The sequence below is a fragment of the Prunus persica genome, chromosome G6 (assembly GCF_000346465.2).
Source record: "Prunus persica cultivar Lovell chromosome G6, Prunus_persica_NCBIv2, whole genome shotgun sequence".
NCBI lineage: Eukaryota > Viridiplantae > Streptophyta > Magnoliopsida > Rosales > Rosaceae > Prunus > Prunus persica.
Genome location: NC_034014.1, coordinates 27956857 through 27976728, shown reverse-complemented (window position 1 = coordinate 27976728; position 19872 = coordinate 27956857). Strand labels below are relative to the sequence as shown.

Sequence of the window (19872 nt, the reverse complement as noted above, 5' to 3'; positions counted from 1 at the left end):
GACAGCCCTCAAGTCTACACTTAGCTCCGACCCTACTCAAGATCAATAGTGAACTATTGTAGAATTGTGAGCTACCCATGCATTTAAGTACTCCGTTAATGCAAGTGAGTGCTACAAAATAGAGATAAATTTAGTTTTAACTTGAATAACATTGTTTTGCTATTTATGACTAATAATGATATGACACGTAAAAATGTTATCACGTGTATCATAGTGTTATTGATGAAGATAACAAAATAGTGATATTCCTGTTTCATTATGGAAGCCATTTTCCACAATAGGCGTGAACTTAGCATAATTCCTATGTTTTATCTTTAGAAATTTTAAGGTTAAAATGGATATAAATCTTCTTAAATAAATGAAACATTAATCCAAGTCAGTAATCACAGACCAGACTCTGGTTGACACGTACGGTTAAAGAGTATGGTCCCACGTTTGGTGGTGACATGGGACCCACCCAAGGAATGTGAGCGTGTGAGTGAGAGTAGAAATGAAATGAGGAAGATAGGGCATCTGATGAGCGACAGGTCAGAGAGCAAAGTGTGGTACGTGGATGACGCAACCACCGCCAGTGACAGATAGATGCGTGACAAGATGGGGACGTTAGAGTGACCCTTCTGACTACATATAACAACAATCAATCAGTCAATCATAGAGGGCCATGGCGGGGGGACGTGGTAGACAGATCCGACGGTTGACAGCGACCCTGTGGCCCTCTTTCCTTCAGATATCACATACACGACAGTAGCGCGCGATGCGCGGGTGCTCTTTTTGTGCACCCCACGTTATCAAATCAACTTTCTCTTTTATTATTTTTAAAGAATTTTTTTTTTTGCTTTTTCTTTGTTCTTTCTTATTTTTTATTTTTTATTTTTTGCTTTTAACTTTTCCTTGTTTCCTTTTTCATTTAAAATTATTTCAGAGCCCATAATAACAATAATAATAATTTTAAAAAAATTTGAAGCATGCCATTCGTTTCCATAAGAAAATTTGTGCAAATAAAGATTTGAAGAATATAGTAATTTTGGGTAATTAATTAATTAATTAATCAGAATACCTACCAAGTTACCAGTCGATCATCATTTGATACAAAGAATCAACTGATGACATAGAACTTGCAATTTAAACAAAGATAACCTAGCTGTGTAAAATTACAAAATTTCTTAGGAGGAGCAAGGAATAAGTTATCATCCAATATAGGAGCTTCTAAGATCCACCAGAACCACTTCCTGGTCCTCCAAGTGACAAAAACACACCAGGAAGATCACTTCTAAGGTTGTTTTCTTTGGCTAAGGATGAAGTGGCTCGAATGACCGAAAATGGTCCAGCCACCTGAGGTTGCCTGAGGCCTAGACCTGACCCTGGCATGGAATTCTTCATTGGCTGCTCGGATAGCTTCAAGGGTGGCTCTGTGCGGTTTGGGTTTGGGAATGGTTGGGCAATGGCAATGGGGATTTGGCTTGTTGAAGATGAAGTGCTTTGTGCAACAGTTGGCCCTCTTGAGATGATCCCAGCTCCCTGGTTAACACATTAAGTTGCACAAATAAGTTTTTAGACATGCTTTGCAAAATTTGAAACATTATGTATTATGTGCAGTAAAATTTTGAGAGCTTACTGGTGCAAACAAGACCCCTCTATATAGCCTTCCATTAACAGTTGCTGTCATTAAGAAACCTGAGTCAAATGCCCCATCAACTTTGCCTTGAACCTCGGCGCCAATCTAAGGAGAAAGAGAACCAATAAAAAGCTGAATCATAACAAACAGAAGAGTAGCAATTATGTCAAATTGCCACCAAACAAAAGAAGGTGAAGTTAAAGAAATGCATACCAGGTTCTGAACAGGCACTGCCTCGTAAGTTTTCTGCTCTACGACTGGATATTGCATAATTGGTCTGCCAGTGCTGACATGAGGATGCTGTTCTCGTTTTTGTTCGGTTTGATGATCTCCTAACAAGTTAAGGTTTGGAGATTTTTGAACAGAATTTCTAAGATCTTTACAGTTACTTAAAGCAGTGGGAGATTGGCTATTTCTCGGACTCTGAATTTGTTTCTTAAACAAATTAAAACCTTGAGAACCTGGGGCTGAATCAACAATTCTAGGATTTGGTGTCTGTTCTTGGTCAGAGTGTGATGGTGATGAATGCTGGGAGAGTGATAGAGAATGCTCCTCTTGTTCTGACTCGACGTCCCATGCTTTTGTACTGGTGGTTCTTCTCCTTTTTGGATGTAAAGTACTATCTACATTTATGTTTAAGGATGTATAATCATTAACAATGAATTCATGTATACCAAAAGGTACGAACACAAATACTTATACTATATGCTGACCTGATTTGTTTTGGAGAGATCGTTTCGCTTCTGATTCTGGTTCAGCTGTTTCTCTTACTACTACATGGTTCCCCATCAGCATAGTTTTCTGCTTCAAGCATTTACAAAAACACTCCTCTTCATTATAGAAACATAAAGGATGCACTAAAGTACTGCATTGTTACAGTAACTTTTGTACCGTGTTAAAATCTGCTCCTTTAGAGAGCCTTCTCCTCTCTTGGTTCCAATGGCTTCCGAAAATTTTGCACATGGAAATATTGTAACGACCATTGGGATGTTCTGCTCCAAGCTGCAACACCAGCAACTCATTCAGAGGGCGCTCGTCCTCCCCGCACCTACCATTTCAAATCAGAAAATTATGATGGAACCAAACTATATGAACAGGGACCTATACAAAGTAAGCCATAAATTTTGATGGCTAAATTACCCTCCATAGACAGCGATGTCAGAATCTGTAACAACAGCAGTATGAGAGAATCGCCCTTGTGGCTGTTGGCCGCATATATCAAGTTGGGTCCATGAACAAGTACTCACATCTAGGACCCAAACATCATTGTAGTAATGTTTGTCTCCAACCCCTCCAATGACATAGACCTGCATTTTTATATAACAAGATGGAATTGTTCAATTTTCATGCAGTGCCAATACGTTCTATGCCTTTCTACTTTGTACATATTGATAAAATTACTTGCCTTTGTCCCGACACTCACAGCTGCATGGCCAGCCCTGGCACCAGGTGAAGATCCTTGAACAGCCAACTGTTGCAAAACAATCACAGAACCTCCATTTCACTTAATTTGTACAAAAATCAGTAAGAAGTATGAACATTTCACACATCATTTAACATTGAAATTCTGACATAATAAAGGGAAAACCATACCCTTGACCAAGTCAGTGTGTCCATGTCAAACACATCAACGCCGCCATAATACCTATCACCGCGGTCTCCACCATACACAAGAAGCTTCTTTCCTATTGCAAGAGAACTATGACTATCTCTAGGAACAGGAATATCACTCTTCACCTCAGGGGAAGTCCATCTCATGGTATTAAGGTCTAGAACATGAAGATCGTTCAAGTAATTTCCTTTACCTTCTCCACTACCCCCAAATACCACTAATTTTTCGTCACCAACAAGCGTGGCAGTGTGGCTTTCACGGGGTGAAGGTGGAGTCCCCGTACATTCTGGTTGTGTCCATTCTTTGGTCGCAAGATTCAATATATGAAGATCATTTACCTTCTTAGAGCCATTTGTACCTCCAAACACTATCATCCTGTGCCCTAGAACAACGGCACTATGGCTGTCTCTGGGACCAGGCCCTTGACCAGTTGATGCAAGAGTGTTCCAGACCATTGTTTCAAGATTAAGCATAAGAACATCACTGAAATGCATACCTCCACAACATCCCTAAATTGGAAAAACAAAAGGATGAGATCACGATGTAGCATAGCATCACATTACCAAAAAAGTACATTTTGTAGCTTTGCCTTGTACCATATCATACAGAAATGAAAACCATAAACAGCAATCTGAGTACAAGTTCAAGGAAGTTTTGCCATCTTTGTTACACAACACAAAGATTCAACAGGACAAACTAGTTATGGTAATCTAATGACACCGATTTTGGTCGATTATGTAGAAGATCCAAGAAGTATGCATCAAAGAATTCAGATTTTGAAACAGTTGATGCATGAGCTCCAACTTTATTGCTTTAATTTGCTCTAAAAAAACCCAATAAAATGAAAATTTAATACAGGAAAACACAAATTTTACTCCCACAACTAAGAAAATAGTTAAAGAACATGGATAATTTTCAAGTTAATTATGACAAGGAGAACCTAAAAGAAAAAAGAAAAGAGAAATATGGTAATTACTACATCAAGAAAAGCAAGAAGGCTACCATCACCTACGACATAACTGTCCTGCCCTACTAATAAGAGAAACACAGGAAACAGGGAAAAGCATTCTCAAAAGGATTAAAAGAGGAGAAATAAGGAAACACCAACAGCCAGTAAAAAAAAGCAAGTTTGTCATCAGCCAATTGCAGTAACAAGAAATAAAAACAGTACTTTCCTTTTGACCAAAGAACGAAGTAAGGTAGCCGTACAACATGCATCAACAAAATCAACACAAAAAGAAAAATTAAGAGCAGAACAACTGCTCAGAGCAAACCATTTCTGCATTATAATCAGACTGGCAAATTTGTAAAATTAATTCATAATATAAAAACAGACAAACAGTTCAAAATTATCAAAAAAAAGGAAAAGATGAACAAAACTTGATTTTCATGGAAGAAAATTAGAACATACCCCAAAAACATACAAAACCCCACGAGCATAGCAAGCAGAGTGCCCCCATCTCTCAGAAGGATTTAATCCCGTAACCTTTGGATAGAGCCACATTGCCTTCTTCCTTGCAGTTTCACCTGGCAAAGACCCCATTATCTCTCTATCACTCTCTCGCTCTCTCTCTCTAGACTTGAGAGTATGTATTACTTGAACACAGGGTTTGAAAAGGATGTAAAAATAGAAAGGGGGAGAGAGAAATGATAAAAGGGTCAAAAAGAGGAGGACATGAACAAGGCAAGTGATGTATCAACTATCAGTGTCAATAGACATGAAAAGATGGGCGCTTTCAAGTCCAGAACACTGTGGCAACAAACAACAACAGAAGCTTGTGGTGAAAAAAGAACACTTCTTTTTCCCCTGCGGCACACTCTAATTACTTCTTCTAATCTTTTTGATATTAGTTGAAGCAACAAAAAGAAATACTAATGGCTGGAGGATAAGGGTTTGAGGAATTCCAACAAGTGATGTAAAATCATGGAAATGTGACTGTTACTTTTATTTTTTGCCATTCAGTAATTGTTTTATCCACAAGTCTCATCCACTTTTCACACTTTGTCCAGCTGAAAATGATGGAGTGTGGGGGCAGGGGGTTATGGGAAATGATAGTGAAGGTGTTTGGGTTATTGAGGTAATCTGGAGAGCATGGGTTATGGAGAAGAGAAGGGAGGAGTTTTGGTTTCTGTTTTTAACACTCACATGGTCTTTTTTTACTTTTTTTTTTCCTTTTTCCCCAAGTGTGATATGATATGATATTGGGATTGATGGGAGGGGATCTCTCTCTCTCTCTCTCTCCCCCCTCCCCTCTCCTCTCTCTCCTCACACATACAAATTATACAATTTTCAAGGTGTCCATCTAGAAATGTCTCATCTCAAGGGTCTTTGGGGCAAGTGTGGGTCTTTGTGTTTATGGAAATTCTTTTTTGGTTGTGGGAAATGGGATGCTGTTGGTTTACCTCAAAAAGGTTTGGGTGTTTTCTTGAAAATTGATCTCTATATATATCAGTTTGAATTGAATTTCTCCCCCATTTTCAGATAGATATGTATATAACTTTGCTTTGAGCTGCATAGTATTAGTAGCTGCCTGCCTACTACTACCAATCTATCGTGACTTGAGCCAAACTTTTGACTTTTTCTCAACAAATAAAAAGAATATCGATTCTTGAAATTCACTGTTTTAATCTCTTGTCTAGTCAATTTAATAGTAAAGGAGTGATTTTTAGACAAATAGTAAACTCATATTTCAAGTGTTAAAATACATGTAACTTGAAAAAAATCCTAACTTTCTTAAAGGCTTCTTGTCCTTTATGTAAGCATTATATTTTTTCTTCTTCCACCTTGAAATGAGGTTCCTTTCTTGTAAATATCTTACATTAAAGTCTCATGATTTACAATATTAAAGTTTACCTGTTTTTTAAATAATGAGATTACTGTAGTTGCTACCTACAATAATAATATCGACATCGTTTATGCATGACACGAGTATGCATCAACATAACAGTAATATTATTAAAAATGTATCGATAACATGTCGATAAAGTTTATTAATGATAAAACATTGACAACTATCGATAATTCCATACTTGGTTTACGCCTAAAAAGTTCACCTGCAACTCTTTAAGCTGTTTTTGGTCTCTGCAAAAACTAGGATTCACAACTGTTCATAAAAGTAACAATGACAGTAGACAAAAGAGATAATAATATAGTAACAATGAATAAATATTATTATTTTCTGTAATCTGGTAGCATGAGATGAGATGATAAATCGCGAGAGAGAAAAGAGAAGGGAGCTCTTACCAACGTAATGTTGACAGCAGCAGGAGGAGGAGGAGAAGGAGGAGAAGGAGAGGAGAAAGAGAAAGGTTGAATACACGCGACAAACACGGGGACGTGATATTTAGGAGATGGCGGTAGCCACTGCCTCACTCTCTGCCTTGCCTTGCCTTGATTCACGTGACTCACTCTCATTGCTTTGTAACTTGAACTCTATTTTTTTAATTCTCAATTATATATATTTTTAAATAAAATAAATGAATTGTTTGGTGAAGTCAATTATTTAAGAGAAGTGAAATTGTGAATGACATCTATCTTTTCAAAGTAAATGCCCAATTACTTTGTTGGTGCTAATGCATTCAAAAAACTGTTTTGCGGCACCAATAATTAACTAGTCAAACTCTTTCACTTTCATAGCATTAAGCTGATTTATTAAATTTTGTACTTTCACTTTATCATTCTTTCTATTTCTCTCGTCGTGTGACTTTTTAGAAAAAATAAAGAATTGAAAAAATGTAACTTGATAGAAAAGTATTTATCTTCTTAAGAAATTTGTACTTCATTAAAGAAAATAAAGAATTGAAAAAATGTAACTTGATAGAAAAGTATTTATCTTCTTAAGAAATTTGTACTTCATTAAAGAAAATAAAGAATTGAAAAAATATAATTTGATGGAAAAGTATTTATCTTCTTAAGAAACTTGCACTTCAAATGATTAAGGAGGAAATATTTTTCACATTCTGATACATTGAAGTGGTGTGGCACAGAGTTACATAAGAGTTTGGACATTGAACCTTAAATTATATAGGGAGTTTAATGAGGTGAGTTATATAGTAAAAGGTTCTTGGGAGAATGGGTGAAGCGTGACGGGTACGTGCTGTTCATATGCAAAACCCAATGCCCGCCGCAGCAGAGCAGATGTTAAACTTTAATGTTACCAGTTATAAGTTAATCAAGTTTATGTTAGCCATACGAGGAAGAGGAGGAGAGATGCCATAGTGCCATTTGGCACTTTTCTATTGGTTAATGATCAAAATCATTGTTGTATTTTTTGGTCAATCAACAAAGTTGTTTTTTTTTTGGTCAATCAACAAAGTTGTTTTTGGAGGGAGAGAATTTACAAGCTTTATGCAGAGCCCAACCCCATTGCAGCTTTACCTAATAATATTGTTATTTGTTATTGCAGATGAAAAATAAATACCTCAGCTTTTTCTCATCTTTGTTATAGTCAACCTGGAATAAGTTCCAATTCTCTGATCACGCAACCAACACCATAAGATTGTGTAGCTTTTGCTGCTTTAATGGCCTGCCTGTGTTGACCCCAAAAAAAATGGCCTGCCTGTAACTTTTCACCTTCTTTCTGCTTTCATGGCTTCAAAAGAAGCTACCTTCATTCTACTTCCATTGTTTCACAAATGACTGAGCTTCAGAAAGAATCTGATTCAAATTCACCACAATATCTAAGCAAACATGTGAGGACATTTGGCTCGAATTGGAGCATGATCTCCAGCAAAAAGATTTTGAATAAATCAATGCTTTACAAATGTTTCAAAATGTATGTACAAGTTGAGCTCGTTGACGTCCACATAGATTATTTATATGATATGATACAAAGGCGTGTCACGGATCCTACACTACAGCCAACATATGCCTCTATCAATAGAAAAATGTGGGCGCCCTAAAAGGTATTTGCTATATCTTGGTTCCGAATTTCGTCAAACAGCCTTTGCACCAGGGCCTCAGAAAGTATAACTGCAGATGATTAGTAGCAATGTTAAAATCGTTCATTCAGACGTGACAGACATAAAAAACGTTTGAAGATTAATCGAATCGAGCGCATAAAAAAGACAAAACTTACTAAATTATTGACACTGAGCATCGAAAGAGAAAAGAGTTCTTTGTTCATCTGTTGGATTCAACAACCAACGACAGAACATCCAAGCCGCCCCGACTACTGATAGGAGTGACAGCACGGCTAGAAAGCCGAAATGTGAAACATCATTGACAACTATTGCAACTCCCAACATTGTAAACTCTGCCAGGCTAGCAACAGCAACTTCTGTTGTCCCAATAATATTTGCTTTGGATGATGGTATCCCAGTTTGAAGAATCTGTACCGCCACAACATCGTAGGACATGTGTCCCAGCCTTGATAATACCTGCATGCAAAAGGTAGCCAATCATCAGAGCTCGATGAAAATAAAGGATACAATTAAATGTAAGAAAAGCATGGAAAAAAGCACATCAACTGTGTTTTATGTTTGGTATAATGTGGGTGATGCAGGGGCATCCAACTTTTCCGCATGCTTTTGAATCCAACATAATGTCATAAGTCCCATTGTCCAATCAAATCACTAATATGATTTTTTGAGCTGCTCATATCCAACTGTCATCCCGACCACAACCACAGCTGAAGCCAATCTTCCAACCCCACATCTTGTTTCTAAACTATTGAGTCCTTTCTTTGTAAGCTTTAGTATTACAGTTCAAGTTTAATCTATTATCCCATATAGGAAAACAAGAAATAGATAAATGATTCTTACAATCAAACATAGGAAGAAAAGAAGGGGGCTCTGCTGGGAGGAAGATCTACTACAATAAACAGCAACAGCTGCGGTAAGAAGTGAAGCCTGAAATATTAACCCAGCTGCTCCTGCCTGGTAAAGAAATTCCATGAGATGTAGACACAGAATACAAATTGAAAATGGACAGTAACACAATAATGAAGCAGATTAGGCAACCTTCAAAATGCCAAGCCGCCTGACCAGGCATGAAGACACAAATGTTGCTGCAACACCCATAAAAGCACACAGTCCACTAAAACCCCCAATGATAGATGGATTTAAACCTGTTAAACAATGCCACGATATCTTGGAGTTAGAATTGGGTTTCACGAATCATGCCAAAGTATGATCACTGAATCCCCTTGCTTTTCCTATAGGTTAAAGACAATACTTTGTCTCTTGATAAGCCAAAAGAAAACAAGTATACCCAACACCATGGATGTAACAACCTATATGCATGAATCAGTATGGTCACTGACTACTAACTGCTAGAAAGCCCACTAATGTGCATAATGTTTACTCTTAAATGCATGTTGATGAGATACTTTTTGGCCGAGCTATAGCATGCCCTCAGAACCTGGGGCTTGAATTTATTGAAAATGAAGGTCTTTCCTGAAATATGCATATAAAAGGCGAAAAAGTATGACAAATACCACTTTGTGTTAGATATGCTGTCATCAAACTGCCTGGAGTGAGTACAACATTAAAATAAAGCAACACATAGGCTAGGCTTGCAGGAAGAACTGGTTGCTGCATGTATTCCTTCCATCCAAGTTTAATAGCTGCCACACCTTTATCCACTGATTGTCCAGAAAATGGAACCAGTCAGTAAAGTTTATCGCAAAAGCAGTTGTCAGATTTACTTAATATATAAGATAAAAGCATCAAGCTTACATATATCGTTGGTATCAATCAGGGGTCCTTCAGTGGATGCTTTACAACAGGTTTGTGAACATTTAGGGCGGTCAAGAACCCCACTAGAAAGCTTGTTGGTTAAGCACGTGAGAACAATCTAACAAATGGAATTTATTGTCAACAACGAAAGCGAAATTTCTTCAAGAAAAAAAGTCAAAGTGAGCAAGGAGAAGAGAAATTACTGCAAAAGGCAACGACCACACCATTAAACCTCCAGCAAACTTCAAGCATGTTACCGGGTCATACTTAGAGAGAAGAATGCCAAAAAGTGATGCTCCAGCTATCTGTAATGAGTAAAAAGTTATAAGACTCAAGCTTTCCTATAAATTATCACCTTTTTTTCTTCAACAAACACCTAACTATCATCTATCACAACAATTCATTCAGTGGATTTTATGTAGAATAACTATATTCTGTATTCAATTTAAGGAATATTTGCACGTCAGATTTCAAATAAAAGGGAAAATAATTCAAAATGAACAACATATGAAAAATCCATGGAGATATTGCAAAATAAAAAATGATTATAAGATTAGAAAATACCTCACAGAGAAGATCAATTCGATTAAGAATGGCATTTGCTTGTGCAAGTGCAATAGGCCTGTTAACTCCTGCCAACTGTTTACATGGAAATTCTAGTTTAAGACAAGGACATATTGGAAGGGAAAAACTAAGTGTGCATGCATGCGTATGTGAGTGCCCTAATGGAGCAATGAAATCTCAAAATAGCAGTACCAGCACCACCCAATCACGCTCCATAGCAACCCCCAATGCTACACCAGATAGCCTCTCTACAGCCCCAGCTAGCACAAGTACAATGAACCAAGGGCGGAGAAGGAGGGATGACACAGAAGGAGGAACAGAATGTGCATGAATTATCATTGCTGCAGATAACAACTGAGCAGTTGCCTGAGAGAAAGAAAAGGTTTGAAGTCAAAAGTTTGGAAGAATTGTCTTGCATACATCTTTGGGTAAAATGCAAATTAAACTACTCACCTGGATAATATTAAGACAGTTATACGCAGGTACTCTGGGAAAATGATCCATAAGTGTGCCAACTAAAGGGCATCCAGCAATTATTGCAAGCTGTTTTAAATGAAAATGAGCTAGTTAGAAAATAGAGTTTACTTCCGTTTTGTCCTATATACTTAATTTATCTCAATAGCAACCTTACTAAAGAAACCCATGAATGCTACTGGTAGAAGGCTTGGATATATCAATGCGATAGCAGAGGGCCAAGCAAAATTCCAAAATTGCTCCACTAAATTCCCAGCTAGACAACTAGCATACAAAGCTGAAAAATTATGTTCTTCAGGTCAGAAATCACCTCAAGGATTCAAAATAACCCACATCAAACATTTTATAATTCAAATGAAACACAAAAGACATCTTAGAAAAGACACATTACCATATAATCCCATTGGATGGGCCGGAGTAGCTGCAAGGGTATGCTGCTCCTCTTTTGATAAAACCTAAATAAAGGGAAAAAAATGGTGACAGGACCTAACAGTAATGTAATGCTTAATGGTAATGAAAAAGAAGAAAAGGTTCATAGACCAGCATGAAACTTACGGGCAGTGTTGTCAGGAGACTATCTACATAAGTGTCTTCAGTTAGTAAACTCAAAGATTCAGTCTCAAGCATATCAGAATTAAGATTGACAATTGAGACCGAGCAATCAGGCTCTGCAGCTGATGTCTCCTCCTGGACCTCATTCTCAGTAGCCACATGGCTGAAGTGTAGGTCGGTGTTGGTTATTGAACACCTTGAACTAAAACCATTGAATCTGTTACCCAACCAACAGGAAAAGACAAGGAGTTAACAATCACATTTCCGCAGTTCTGTCAAGTCATGACCATGGCTTCAGATTTCATTTCACTTTCCTCCAACTCGTAACTGAGAATTCAAGGTTTTAAGATGTTTTCTTTTTAATAACAATTTTGCCATTGCTTAAAATTTTTAGAGCTTAACACTTACAAGGGTGCTTATATACAACACTAAAAAGAACCATCAAGTAAAAGTCCGAGTAATATATAACAATCCAAAATTCGAACTTTCTGCACTTCTAGCTAGCAATCAAAAGAACATATAAGTCACAAACCTTACACACGCTTATCATAAACTCGATTAAAACTCTGACTACGAATTGAAGTCCAATTAAAATGCGTAAGAGCACTAGACTCAACAGAGCGCCAATAATATTTCCTTCACTTTCTTAGCAAACAATGATATAAAACTCAACAAACCAAAAACACAAGCTTTACCTACGAGAACCCACAGATATGTGGTTCAAATTCAACCATCGGCGAGAAGCGATGCGATAACAAATTCGAGAGGAAGGCCGTGGCGGCGCCGATGGAAACGAAGCTTGGCAAGCTGAGAATAAATTGAAGGACTTGAAGGAGAGAGAATATTGTGAGAGAGGGGCAGTGCAACCACAACCCAAAGCCATTGCTTCTGTTGCTTCAGGCTCCAAGGCTTCAAACACCCGTTGGGCTCTTGCCCACTCATGCAGCCTCCAAAACTAAGCTACCCTTTTGCTCAATTTCTCACTTCGGCTCGGAAAACACAAGCTAATCACAAAGGGTACCTCTCAAAGTTTAAGAACAGACTTAAAGTTGGGTTTTTTTGTGGTTAACTCTTAAGTTTGTGTTTCAGAAGAGAGGAATTTGGCGCAGATAAATCAAAATCTTTCTAATGCTTCGAGTATGCCTCACGGAATTGAAGCCAATCACTAATGGCCCAGACTCCATGAACAACTTCGACTCAAAGTTGGGTTTTTGGGGGCTAAACTTTTCTGGGTATCATGAAAGTTCGAGGATTTTGGTGACAGAAACTGAATATTTTCAATTATTTTTCTTGGGCGTATTTTTTGTGGGTTTTAGCTTGGTTTCATGGCCTTATCCATGCCTGGTGTTTCCTGAACCCGCCGGTTAGCGGACGGTTCAAAGTGGTCATCCTATGTCTCTCATCGTGTGGCCCTAAAATTTGATGGGTCAGAGTTTGAGGCTGTGTGGGGTCGGAGGGGAGTGTGGGGCCACGTAATTAACTACGTGGACCAATAATACCATGCCATGTGTCATATTTGATATTCCAAATTTCCGCATTTAGGCTATGAAGCATTTGGTTTGGAATATGAAACATAAGCAGGAGCGAGGAGGACCCTGCAAAGCATACACACTTGATCCATTTCATTGTTGAATTATAATTTCAACTTCTTTGTTTTTTTGGCGTTACAAACTATTTCTTAGTCCTAGTGGTACTAATATTGGAAGAGATCTCAAAAATACATATTCCCACCCCCAATTGATCAAAAATCCAAGTCACTTTTGGTTATAAGCACAACTACTCCTTCTAAGAGAGGAAAGAAAAATTAGGATTTACCTTGAAAAATTTTAAGTTTCTTTTTAAAAAATTTAGGACGAGACCAACATTTATATTTATCATTTTATATATCAACTAACTTTTAGTCTAATGGTACTTCTGTCTCCAATGTTTTAAAAAAAAAAAAAACATATTATCAATCCATAAAAGTTTCTCTAACCCCCTTATGTTAGTGAAGTTTAAGGTAAAAAGTAAATTTTGGTTTGAGAGATATTGGTGAGATCAATTCTTGATGTCTACTTATGATGAGTGACTTTTATTTTTGGTGCCATATTGGTGAATCTCCATTTCTAGTAACTTGGTGGCCTACCAAGTTGGTCGGTAGCTCACCCTTCCTACATTGGTGCCATATTAGTGAATCTATAATATTTGTCCATGGTTATGAATTCGAATTATAATAAATCTCTATGTATATACAAACGATAATTTAAATTACTCCAAATTACTTTGATTCATAAAAAGAGAAATTCAAACTCGATAACATACATTTTATTCCATTAACAAAAACAAATTAAGTCCTACACTGGGAACATGTGGTACATAAGAATAAAGCAATAAAAAATAAGATTTTCTAGAGTTCATAGAGGGGCTTTTTATGATTTTAATTTGCTCTTATTAAAGGGCTTATTTTGGCTGCTTTGCTAACCATCCATCTTGGTCTATGAATTTAGCCGCATTTGTTAAACTTTCCACTTCCTCATCCGATAGCTTCTTCTCCCAAGTCACACGTTGGGACAAATCTGCCCCTGGTCCACTACAGTTTGCTTCCGAGTATGAAATTAAATCCCTGTTCCATAATTTCAAAAATAATTAATTTGAAAATAATCACTGTTTATCATGAAAATAAAAATTAACCACGAAATTATAAAACAGAAAACAACACTTACTCGTTGCCAGTGTTCCATGCAGCCATCCAGCCCTGTGGGGTTATAATATTTTCCATGTACGTTCCAGAAAACAAAACCCTAGAGTGATTGCCGTATGCCCTTCCCAGATTTATAGGGCCTGTTCCAGATACATGGCAATCTTTGAACACAAACCCAGCTGGGTCATCTGGACCACCACGACCATTGGCTGTGATATACCCAGGAAACCCTATCACGTCAGTCACTGAAACTATTTGGCATTTCTGCAAACAAATTTGAGTCAATCTAAGAATACTTTTTCTATTAATGTTAATTAATCGAAATAAATATGAGAAAAGTTTGAGGAGATTTAACCTCATAAAGTGACTGGCCAGAGCCAAAGATGAAGTCTATGGCACCTTTAATGGTGCATTCATAAAAATAGTGACGGCCTCGGGCATCACTCAATGTGTCTTGCACACTAAGGAAGCTACACTGATAAAAACTTTGTTTGTCTCCATCGATTGCAGCTGCAACTGCCCAAGTAGTAGGCCTCCCACATTGACATCCGCCATGAAGTCAATACGGTCGTATGTATTCTGTTGACACAGAGTTAATTACGAGAGTTGTGAATATTTAAGACGCAGAACAAACCACATCAGCTTAAACGAGCACACTTTACCTTGAATATTATATTCTTTGCAATGAAATTATCCGCGTGTGCTATAAATGTAGGACTTGTAACAACATTTCCACCATCTCCAAATTCAATCACAGGATAGTGATCAAGGTCTCCTTCGAGGAGAATGTAGGGTTTGTCTTTAGGAACCACAACTTTTTCACTGGTGTAATAAAAATAGCACATTAGAGAGCTCTGAATTTATAGTGTAGCTTCGAAATAAAAAATATGTTGTATGTATACTTACATGTAGATGGCATGGTTGATGTGAATACGAGTCCACTGTGAGTTATTTGAAGGGATGGAATCAATGGCTTGCTGGACTGTGGTAAAATTTCCATGGCCATTCTGATCGACTATGATGGCGGCGCTTACGACGACATCGTCTTGAAGATTATAGCGAGCTTCCAATGCACCCAACAAAAAGAAGAGAGCCAAGATTGATGCTACAAGGGACTGCATATTAGCAATGAGAACCTGAAGTATTGTATTCTTGGGATATGAAGATGACGAGATTTTTTCATCTTATATAGAAGATGAAAATGGTTCAGACCACTTAACCTACTCATATAAATCTCATATTGGAAAGAAAAATTTCTACTCATAAACGTGTCAACGCGTTATCCATAAAATCTTCCAGAGTTAATTGGGATTTTTCATATGTATCCATTAATTTTACATCTTACTGATCATAAATATAAATAATCATGTCCTTAATTACATGCCAAGAACACGTACTTGCCTTAAAGTTAAATTTTAACTGAAAAAAGTTAGAAATTATTTTATAAGATTTTTATAAAATTACTACTCCAAGTTCCAACCATGGAGAAATTAAAAAATTATTGTGCAGTTAGTAATTAATTAACCCAAAATATTATATATATATATATAATATTTTTAATTTATCCGAGCTGGAAGCTGAGATTGAGAGGATGAAATCTACATATTAACATATTGGTGTAAGTTGTAACCCAAAAAAAGAAAGAAAAGGAAAGCCAATGCATTGACATTTCAAGTCTAATTGTTTTTTAATTGCTGTATAAAATATTGTAACAGAAAGGAAAAAAAAAAGTAAATATGAGCAAGTACAGAAAATTTTCAATATAGAAAAGGAATAAATTTCGTGCCTAATATGTTGACTTTGGTAGAAAATAAATACATGTGATCAAATAACATTAATATTACAGAATAAAAGTAACGTGTATTCTTAAAAATGGAACATTGCCACTATGATCCATTGCAGGATCAGCGGTTTCAAATTTAAGCCATTCCCTGCAAATTTTGCAGCATTTTAATAATGAAACCCCATGCACTCAGGAATGTTTGTGTAAACCCCTCGTCCAAATCCAATCGCTTGTACGAGAAAAGAAGAAAAAAAATTAGTGAAATGACTGTGTAGTTTCTTGTGGTTAAGGGTTGGTTAGTTTATGATGCTTCCTCAAATTCCACTTGCTGCAAACTTTAGTGGCATGTAAGAATCATTTGTACATATTTTGGGTGTAACATGGTTTCACCAAAATAGTGAAAAACGACTGTTGTTTCTTGTGTTCTGCAACATTCTTATTCACACCTTTTCACCATTATTCAATAGATCCAATATCATCGTTATATATAAAAAATGACGTTAAAATTGATTGAATGGCTAAACTATCCTAAACAACTCAGTCTTGGGACCGAGAACAGCTTTGTGTCAGTGGTAATTTCATTTTCATCTACCCCACAGTGGGTGGGGGGCTACGTGTAAACCCACAAGCTAATCCATTTTGCAGCAACACCAACGTGCGCATAATGTGCATGTCTATGTATAGACAGATGGCTTTAGTTTTCGGGATTACGAATGTAGAAAAAAGAGCAGAGTGAAGCTCTCTCTCTCTCCAACATGAAGACTACTGAGAACCAGCCAGAGACTGAGAAAAATGGCTCTCAATGCCTTGTTACTATGAATTCCAATGTGACACTTTCTGAGCCTGATGATGGGAAAAGCTTGCTGGAGTTGGAGAACTCTGAGATTGAGAGTTTCTATCAGAGACTCAACAAGTTGCACAACTCATCTGGGCTGAACCTTCTGTGAGTTTTCCTAATTTTTAGAGTTTTGGGCTTCTGGGTTTTCTCTTCTATTTTCTGTTTCTGTGTTCAAGTGGGTTTCAGGGGAATTTCATTATGTTTTTAGCTTTTGAAATGTGTTGAAAAGCAAGCTTTTTTTAAATTTTTGAGAGAAAAGCAAGCATTTTCTCCTCCAGACCCGCCCAGGCCGCCTAGTCCTCCCGCCTAGCGCCTAGGCGGATTTTTCGAACACTAACTTTTGTTCATATATACCATGTGTGGTTTTGAGAAAGTTGTGGGAAAAAAGAAAAGCAAAGTCAGAATCTTTGAAAAAGACGAGAAAAGTTGGAATCTTTGCTTACAAGAAGCAAAGTTGGAACCTTTGCTCACTCACAAGTCGGAACGTTCTAATTCAGAAATCAGTAGTGCCATTGAATATGTTGGGCATAAAACTTCAGATAACTCTTGTTACATTCATATTTGGCTTGATTATGCCACTTAAGTATGTTTAAAAGATTGATTCAAGCTTCGGTTTACTTATGCATGTGGAATATATAGGAAGCTGATATATGATTATAATGCTAATTACTGGTTTAGATATTTTATCTTATATTCTCACTTGGCGATCTCTTCTGATCGGTTTGTTTCAGTGTGAAAATTAATCTGAGTATCTTTCTTTCAATGGGCAGTTTTGATCTCAGACAAACAACACTTGACTTGCATCTGTTTTACAAAGAAGTCATTGAAAGAGGAGGATTTATTCAGGTTTATTTCTATCACTTGCTCATTCTTACCGATTTCTTTAGTGAAAAAGAAATGAATGATACCTTATAACCATCCAAAAGGTCTGTCTTGTGATCATTTATCTGAATTTCTGAACTTACACATTTGGATAAACTGTGTATAACTCTGATGCAAAACAGGGTTTGAATGGCATCTTTAGTTTAACCCTTTGTATGAATATCAATTCAAGATAAGATGAAGTCGTTTTCACCTTAAAAATTGAAAGGGATGAAGTTACAGCCTTACAGGACAAGAGATTACTGAGATTTGTAATGGTTAATTTCCAGGTTACCGCAGATGGGAGGTGGGGTGAAGTTGCACTGGCCCTAAAATTAGATGGGGAGAATCTGCAGGATCCTCAACCTCTTTTAAAACTCTATGCACTCTTTCTCTACCAGTATGAACAGCTTTACTATTACAGGGAACGTCGTGTGAAAGCTGCTTCGACTCTAGGTACAATAGCTAGAGATAACCTTCTACAGAAGTGCATATTTTCAATTGGATTTGTATTTAATTACTTGCCTGGACATAAGAGTTTTTAGGTACTTAATTTGTAATACAGTACCTTAATTTTCTTGGTATAAACTACATGTATTAGCTAGATAAAGATGATGCTTAAACCTCACTAGGATAAAATTTCAGGTCATGCTTTCTACAATATTGGAGATAGCTCAGCAATGGAAGGGAACTGTAGGGACAACTCATCTCCGATACCCAATCTTGAAGATGCTCATGTGGAGAAGAAGAAGGTGCCCAAAGAGAATTATCAACTAACATTGATGGGTATGTCGCTTTTGCTTACTTGGTAGATTAAATTCAGCAAACTAAAACGTTGCATGTTGCAATCATACATTGAATGGTCATCAAACTTATGAAGGAATAGAGTAGGCTTGAAAGGTGGTCTTACTGTTAAAGAGTTGTAATGTCAACAGTTGGCTTCATTAATTTCTGTATCAATTTGCATACATTGTGGTTGCTGTCAAAAGCTACAGTTTAGGCATAGATTTATTCTTTCCATTTTTATAAAGTTGTAAAGGTTTGAAGTACATAGTCTGAGATTCAATACAATTCACTCAATTCTCAAACTTTACACTTTCATCTGCAAATTTGAGTCATAACTTACTCAGAACCCTTTTGTATTGCAAATTTCATTAGGTTCTACATCTGCCGAACAAAAGCAGTTCCCCCAGCTGCGCTCAAAGAACAAAGAGATGAAGAAACGTGTCGGTGCTCCACGAGGGGCACAAAGTGCATATCATATCTTCCTCAAGATAGAATGTGAGCGGTTGAAAAGTACTGATTCAGGGAAAGTGAAGGGTCAAAATGTCCGATACATGGTAGACAATGCATGGAGGTCCCTCTCTGCGAGTGAGAAACAGGTAGAGTTACACCTAGATTTCTTCCTCTGTTGTTTAGACATTGCTTACTCAAATTTGTACATGGTCTATAATTATGTTTAACCACTTAGTTGTATTTCCTTTTTACATGCTTTATGGTATGCAGCCCTGACCTTACTATAGCAACCTTGTTCAACTGAACTGAAGTCCACCCTCTGGATGTTAATATGGTTTATTTGTTTTCCTTACAGCCATACATTGAGGCAAGTAAGAAGGTAAGGGAAAGAAGAGTGGCTCAAGAAGTGGCTGCTGATGAGGAGAAAATATTGACTTGCCAGAAGAAGACCTCAGAGAATGGGTTGACTGGAGTCAATGATGTGGTTCAATAAGCAAAAGGAACTCAAGAGATTCAGTTGGGGTGGTTTTTGAAATGAAAGATGCTTTATATTGAGGGGAGGGTGGATCTTGTACATATACTACAATGACAGGTTTTCTGCATTAACTATGTTATTATGCTGTCTTTTTGTATATATTTTGTAATTGTGTTGCTCCCTGAAGAACTAGAATTTTAGCGGCCTTGTATTTTTGGTGGTGAATTGAAAATGTGTCCCCATCCCCCTTTCCGTTATTTTTGTAATCAAGAAGCTCTTTGTTGTATCCTCTTAATAGCATTTGCACCAATATGTCTTCTCCAAATTCCAATCATTATCTTCTATACAACATACCCGACCCCTGAGTCGAAAAGTCAGATTTTGAAGGTCTTGATACGATTGGATTCAGCGGGAAAAAACAGAGAGCTGAAAACGAGAATGCTATAACAAACAGACACACATAAAAATTTCAATTCTACACCCTAAAACCTAAACTAAACAAAA

General features: G+C 37.1%; 3 protein-coding genes and 1 pseudogene across 3 annotated transcripts; 1 reads left to right on the top strand and 3 right to left on the bottom strand.

Moving 5' to 3' along the window:
- On the bottom strand, window positions 1015-5426 carry LOC18775190 (acyl-CoA-binding domain-containing protein 5). Its single transcript, XM_020565215.1, has 9 exons — window positions 4639-5426; window positions 3209-3736; window positions 3021-3086; window positions 2756-2922; window positions 2507-2663; window positions 2329-2416; window positions 1829-2238; window positions 1616-1720; window positions 1015-1518 (listed from the first exon to the last, which is right to left on the bottom strand). Exons 1-9 carry the CDS (start codon window positions 4768-4770, stop codon window positions 1207-1209), a joined length of 1965 nt encoding a protein of 654 aa, XP_020420804.1. The 5' UTR covers window positions 4771-5426; the 3' UTR covers window positions 1015-1206.
- On the bottom strand, window positions 7929-12864 carry LOC18773474 (solute carrier family 40 member 3, chloroplastic). Its single transcript, XM_007208246.2, has 14 exons — window positions 12191-12864; window positions 11499-11712; window positions 11335-11398; window positions 11096-11220; window positions 10923-11012; window positions 10662-10835; window positions 10470-10544; window positions 10109-10210; window positions 9906-10023; window positions 9665-9811; window positions 9189-9295; window positions 8991-9104; window positions 8306-8606; window positions 7929-8199 (listed from the first exon to the last, which is right to left on the bottom strand). The coding sequence occupies exons 1-13, from the start codon at window positions 12376-12378 to the stop codon at window positions 8310-8312; spliced, it is 1815 nt and encodes a 604-aa protein (XP_007208308.1). The 5' UTR covers window positions 12379-12864; the 3' UTR covers window positions 7929-8199; window positions 8306-8309.
- LOC18773962 lies at window positions 13935-15296 on the bottom strand (annotated as a pseudogene).
- On the top strand, window positions 16684-19642 carry LOC109949890 (high mobility group B protein 10-like). The gene is made up of 6 exons (XM_020566767.1): window positions 16684-16901; window positions 17567-17642; window positions 17948-18113; window positions 18303-18443; window positions 18816-19039; window positions 19249-19642. Exons 1-6 carry the CDS (start codon window positions 16714-16716, stop codon window positions 19384-19386), a joined length of 933 nt encoding a protein of 310 aa, XP_020422356.1. The 5' UTR covers window positions 16684-16713; the 3' UTR covers window positions 19387-19642.

Coding starts and splice junctions, on each gene's coding strand:
- LOC18775190 (XM_020565215.1), bottom strand. CDS start 4,770: ATGGGGTCTTTGCCAGGTGAAACTGCAAGGAAGAAGGCAATGTGGCTC. Junction 2,664..2,755: donor GACATCGCTGTCTATGGAGG/GTAATTTAGCCA, acceptor TTGAAATGGTAG/GTGCGGGGAGGACGAGCGCC. Junction 2,417..2,506: donor AAGGAGCAGATTTTAACACG/GTACAAAAGTTA, acceptor TGCTTGAAGCAG/AAAACTATGCTGATGGGGAA.
- LOC18773474 (XM_007208246.2), bottom strand. CDS start 12,378: ATGGCTTTGGGTTGTGGTTGCACTGCCCCTCTCTCACAATATTCTCTC. Junction 10,545..10,661: donor AGCGTGATTGGGTGGTGCTG/GTACTGCTATTT, acceptor CCATGTAAACAG/TTGGCAGGAGTTAACAGGCC. Junction 8,607..8,990: donor TTTTCTTCCTATGTTTGATT/GTAAGAATCATT, acceptor TTTTGCATGCAG/GTATTATCAAGGCTGGGACA.
- LOC109949890 (XM_020566767.1), top strand. CDS start 16,714: ATGAAGACTACTGAGAACCAGCCAGAGACTGAGAAAAATGGCTCTCAA. Junction 18,114..18,302: donor GAAAGCTGCTTCGACTCTAG/GTACAATAGCTA, acceptor ATAAAATTTCAG/GTCATGCTTTCTACAATATT. Junction 19,040..19,248: donor TCTCTGCGAGTGAGAAACAG/GTAGAGTTACAC, acceptor TTTTCCTTACAG/CCATACATTGAGGCAAGTAA.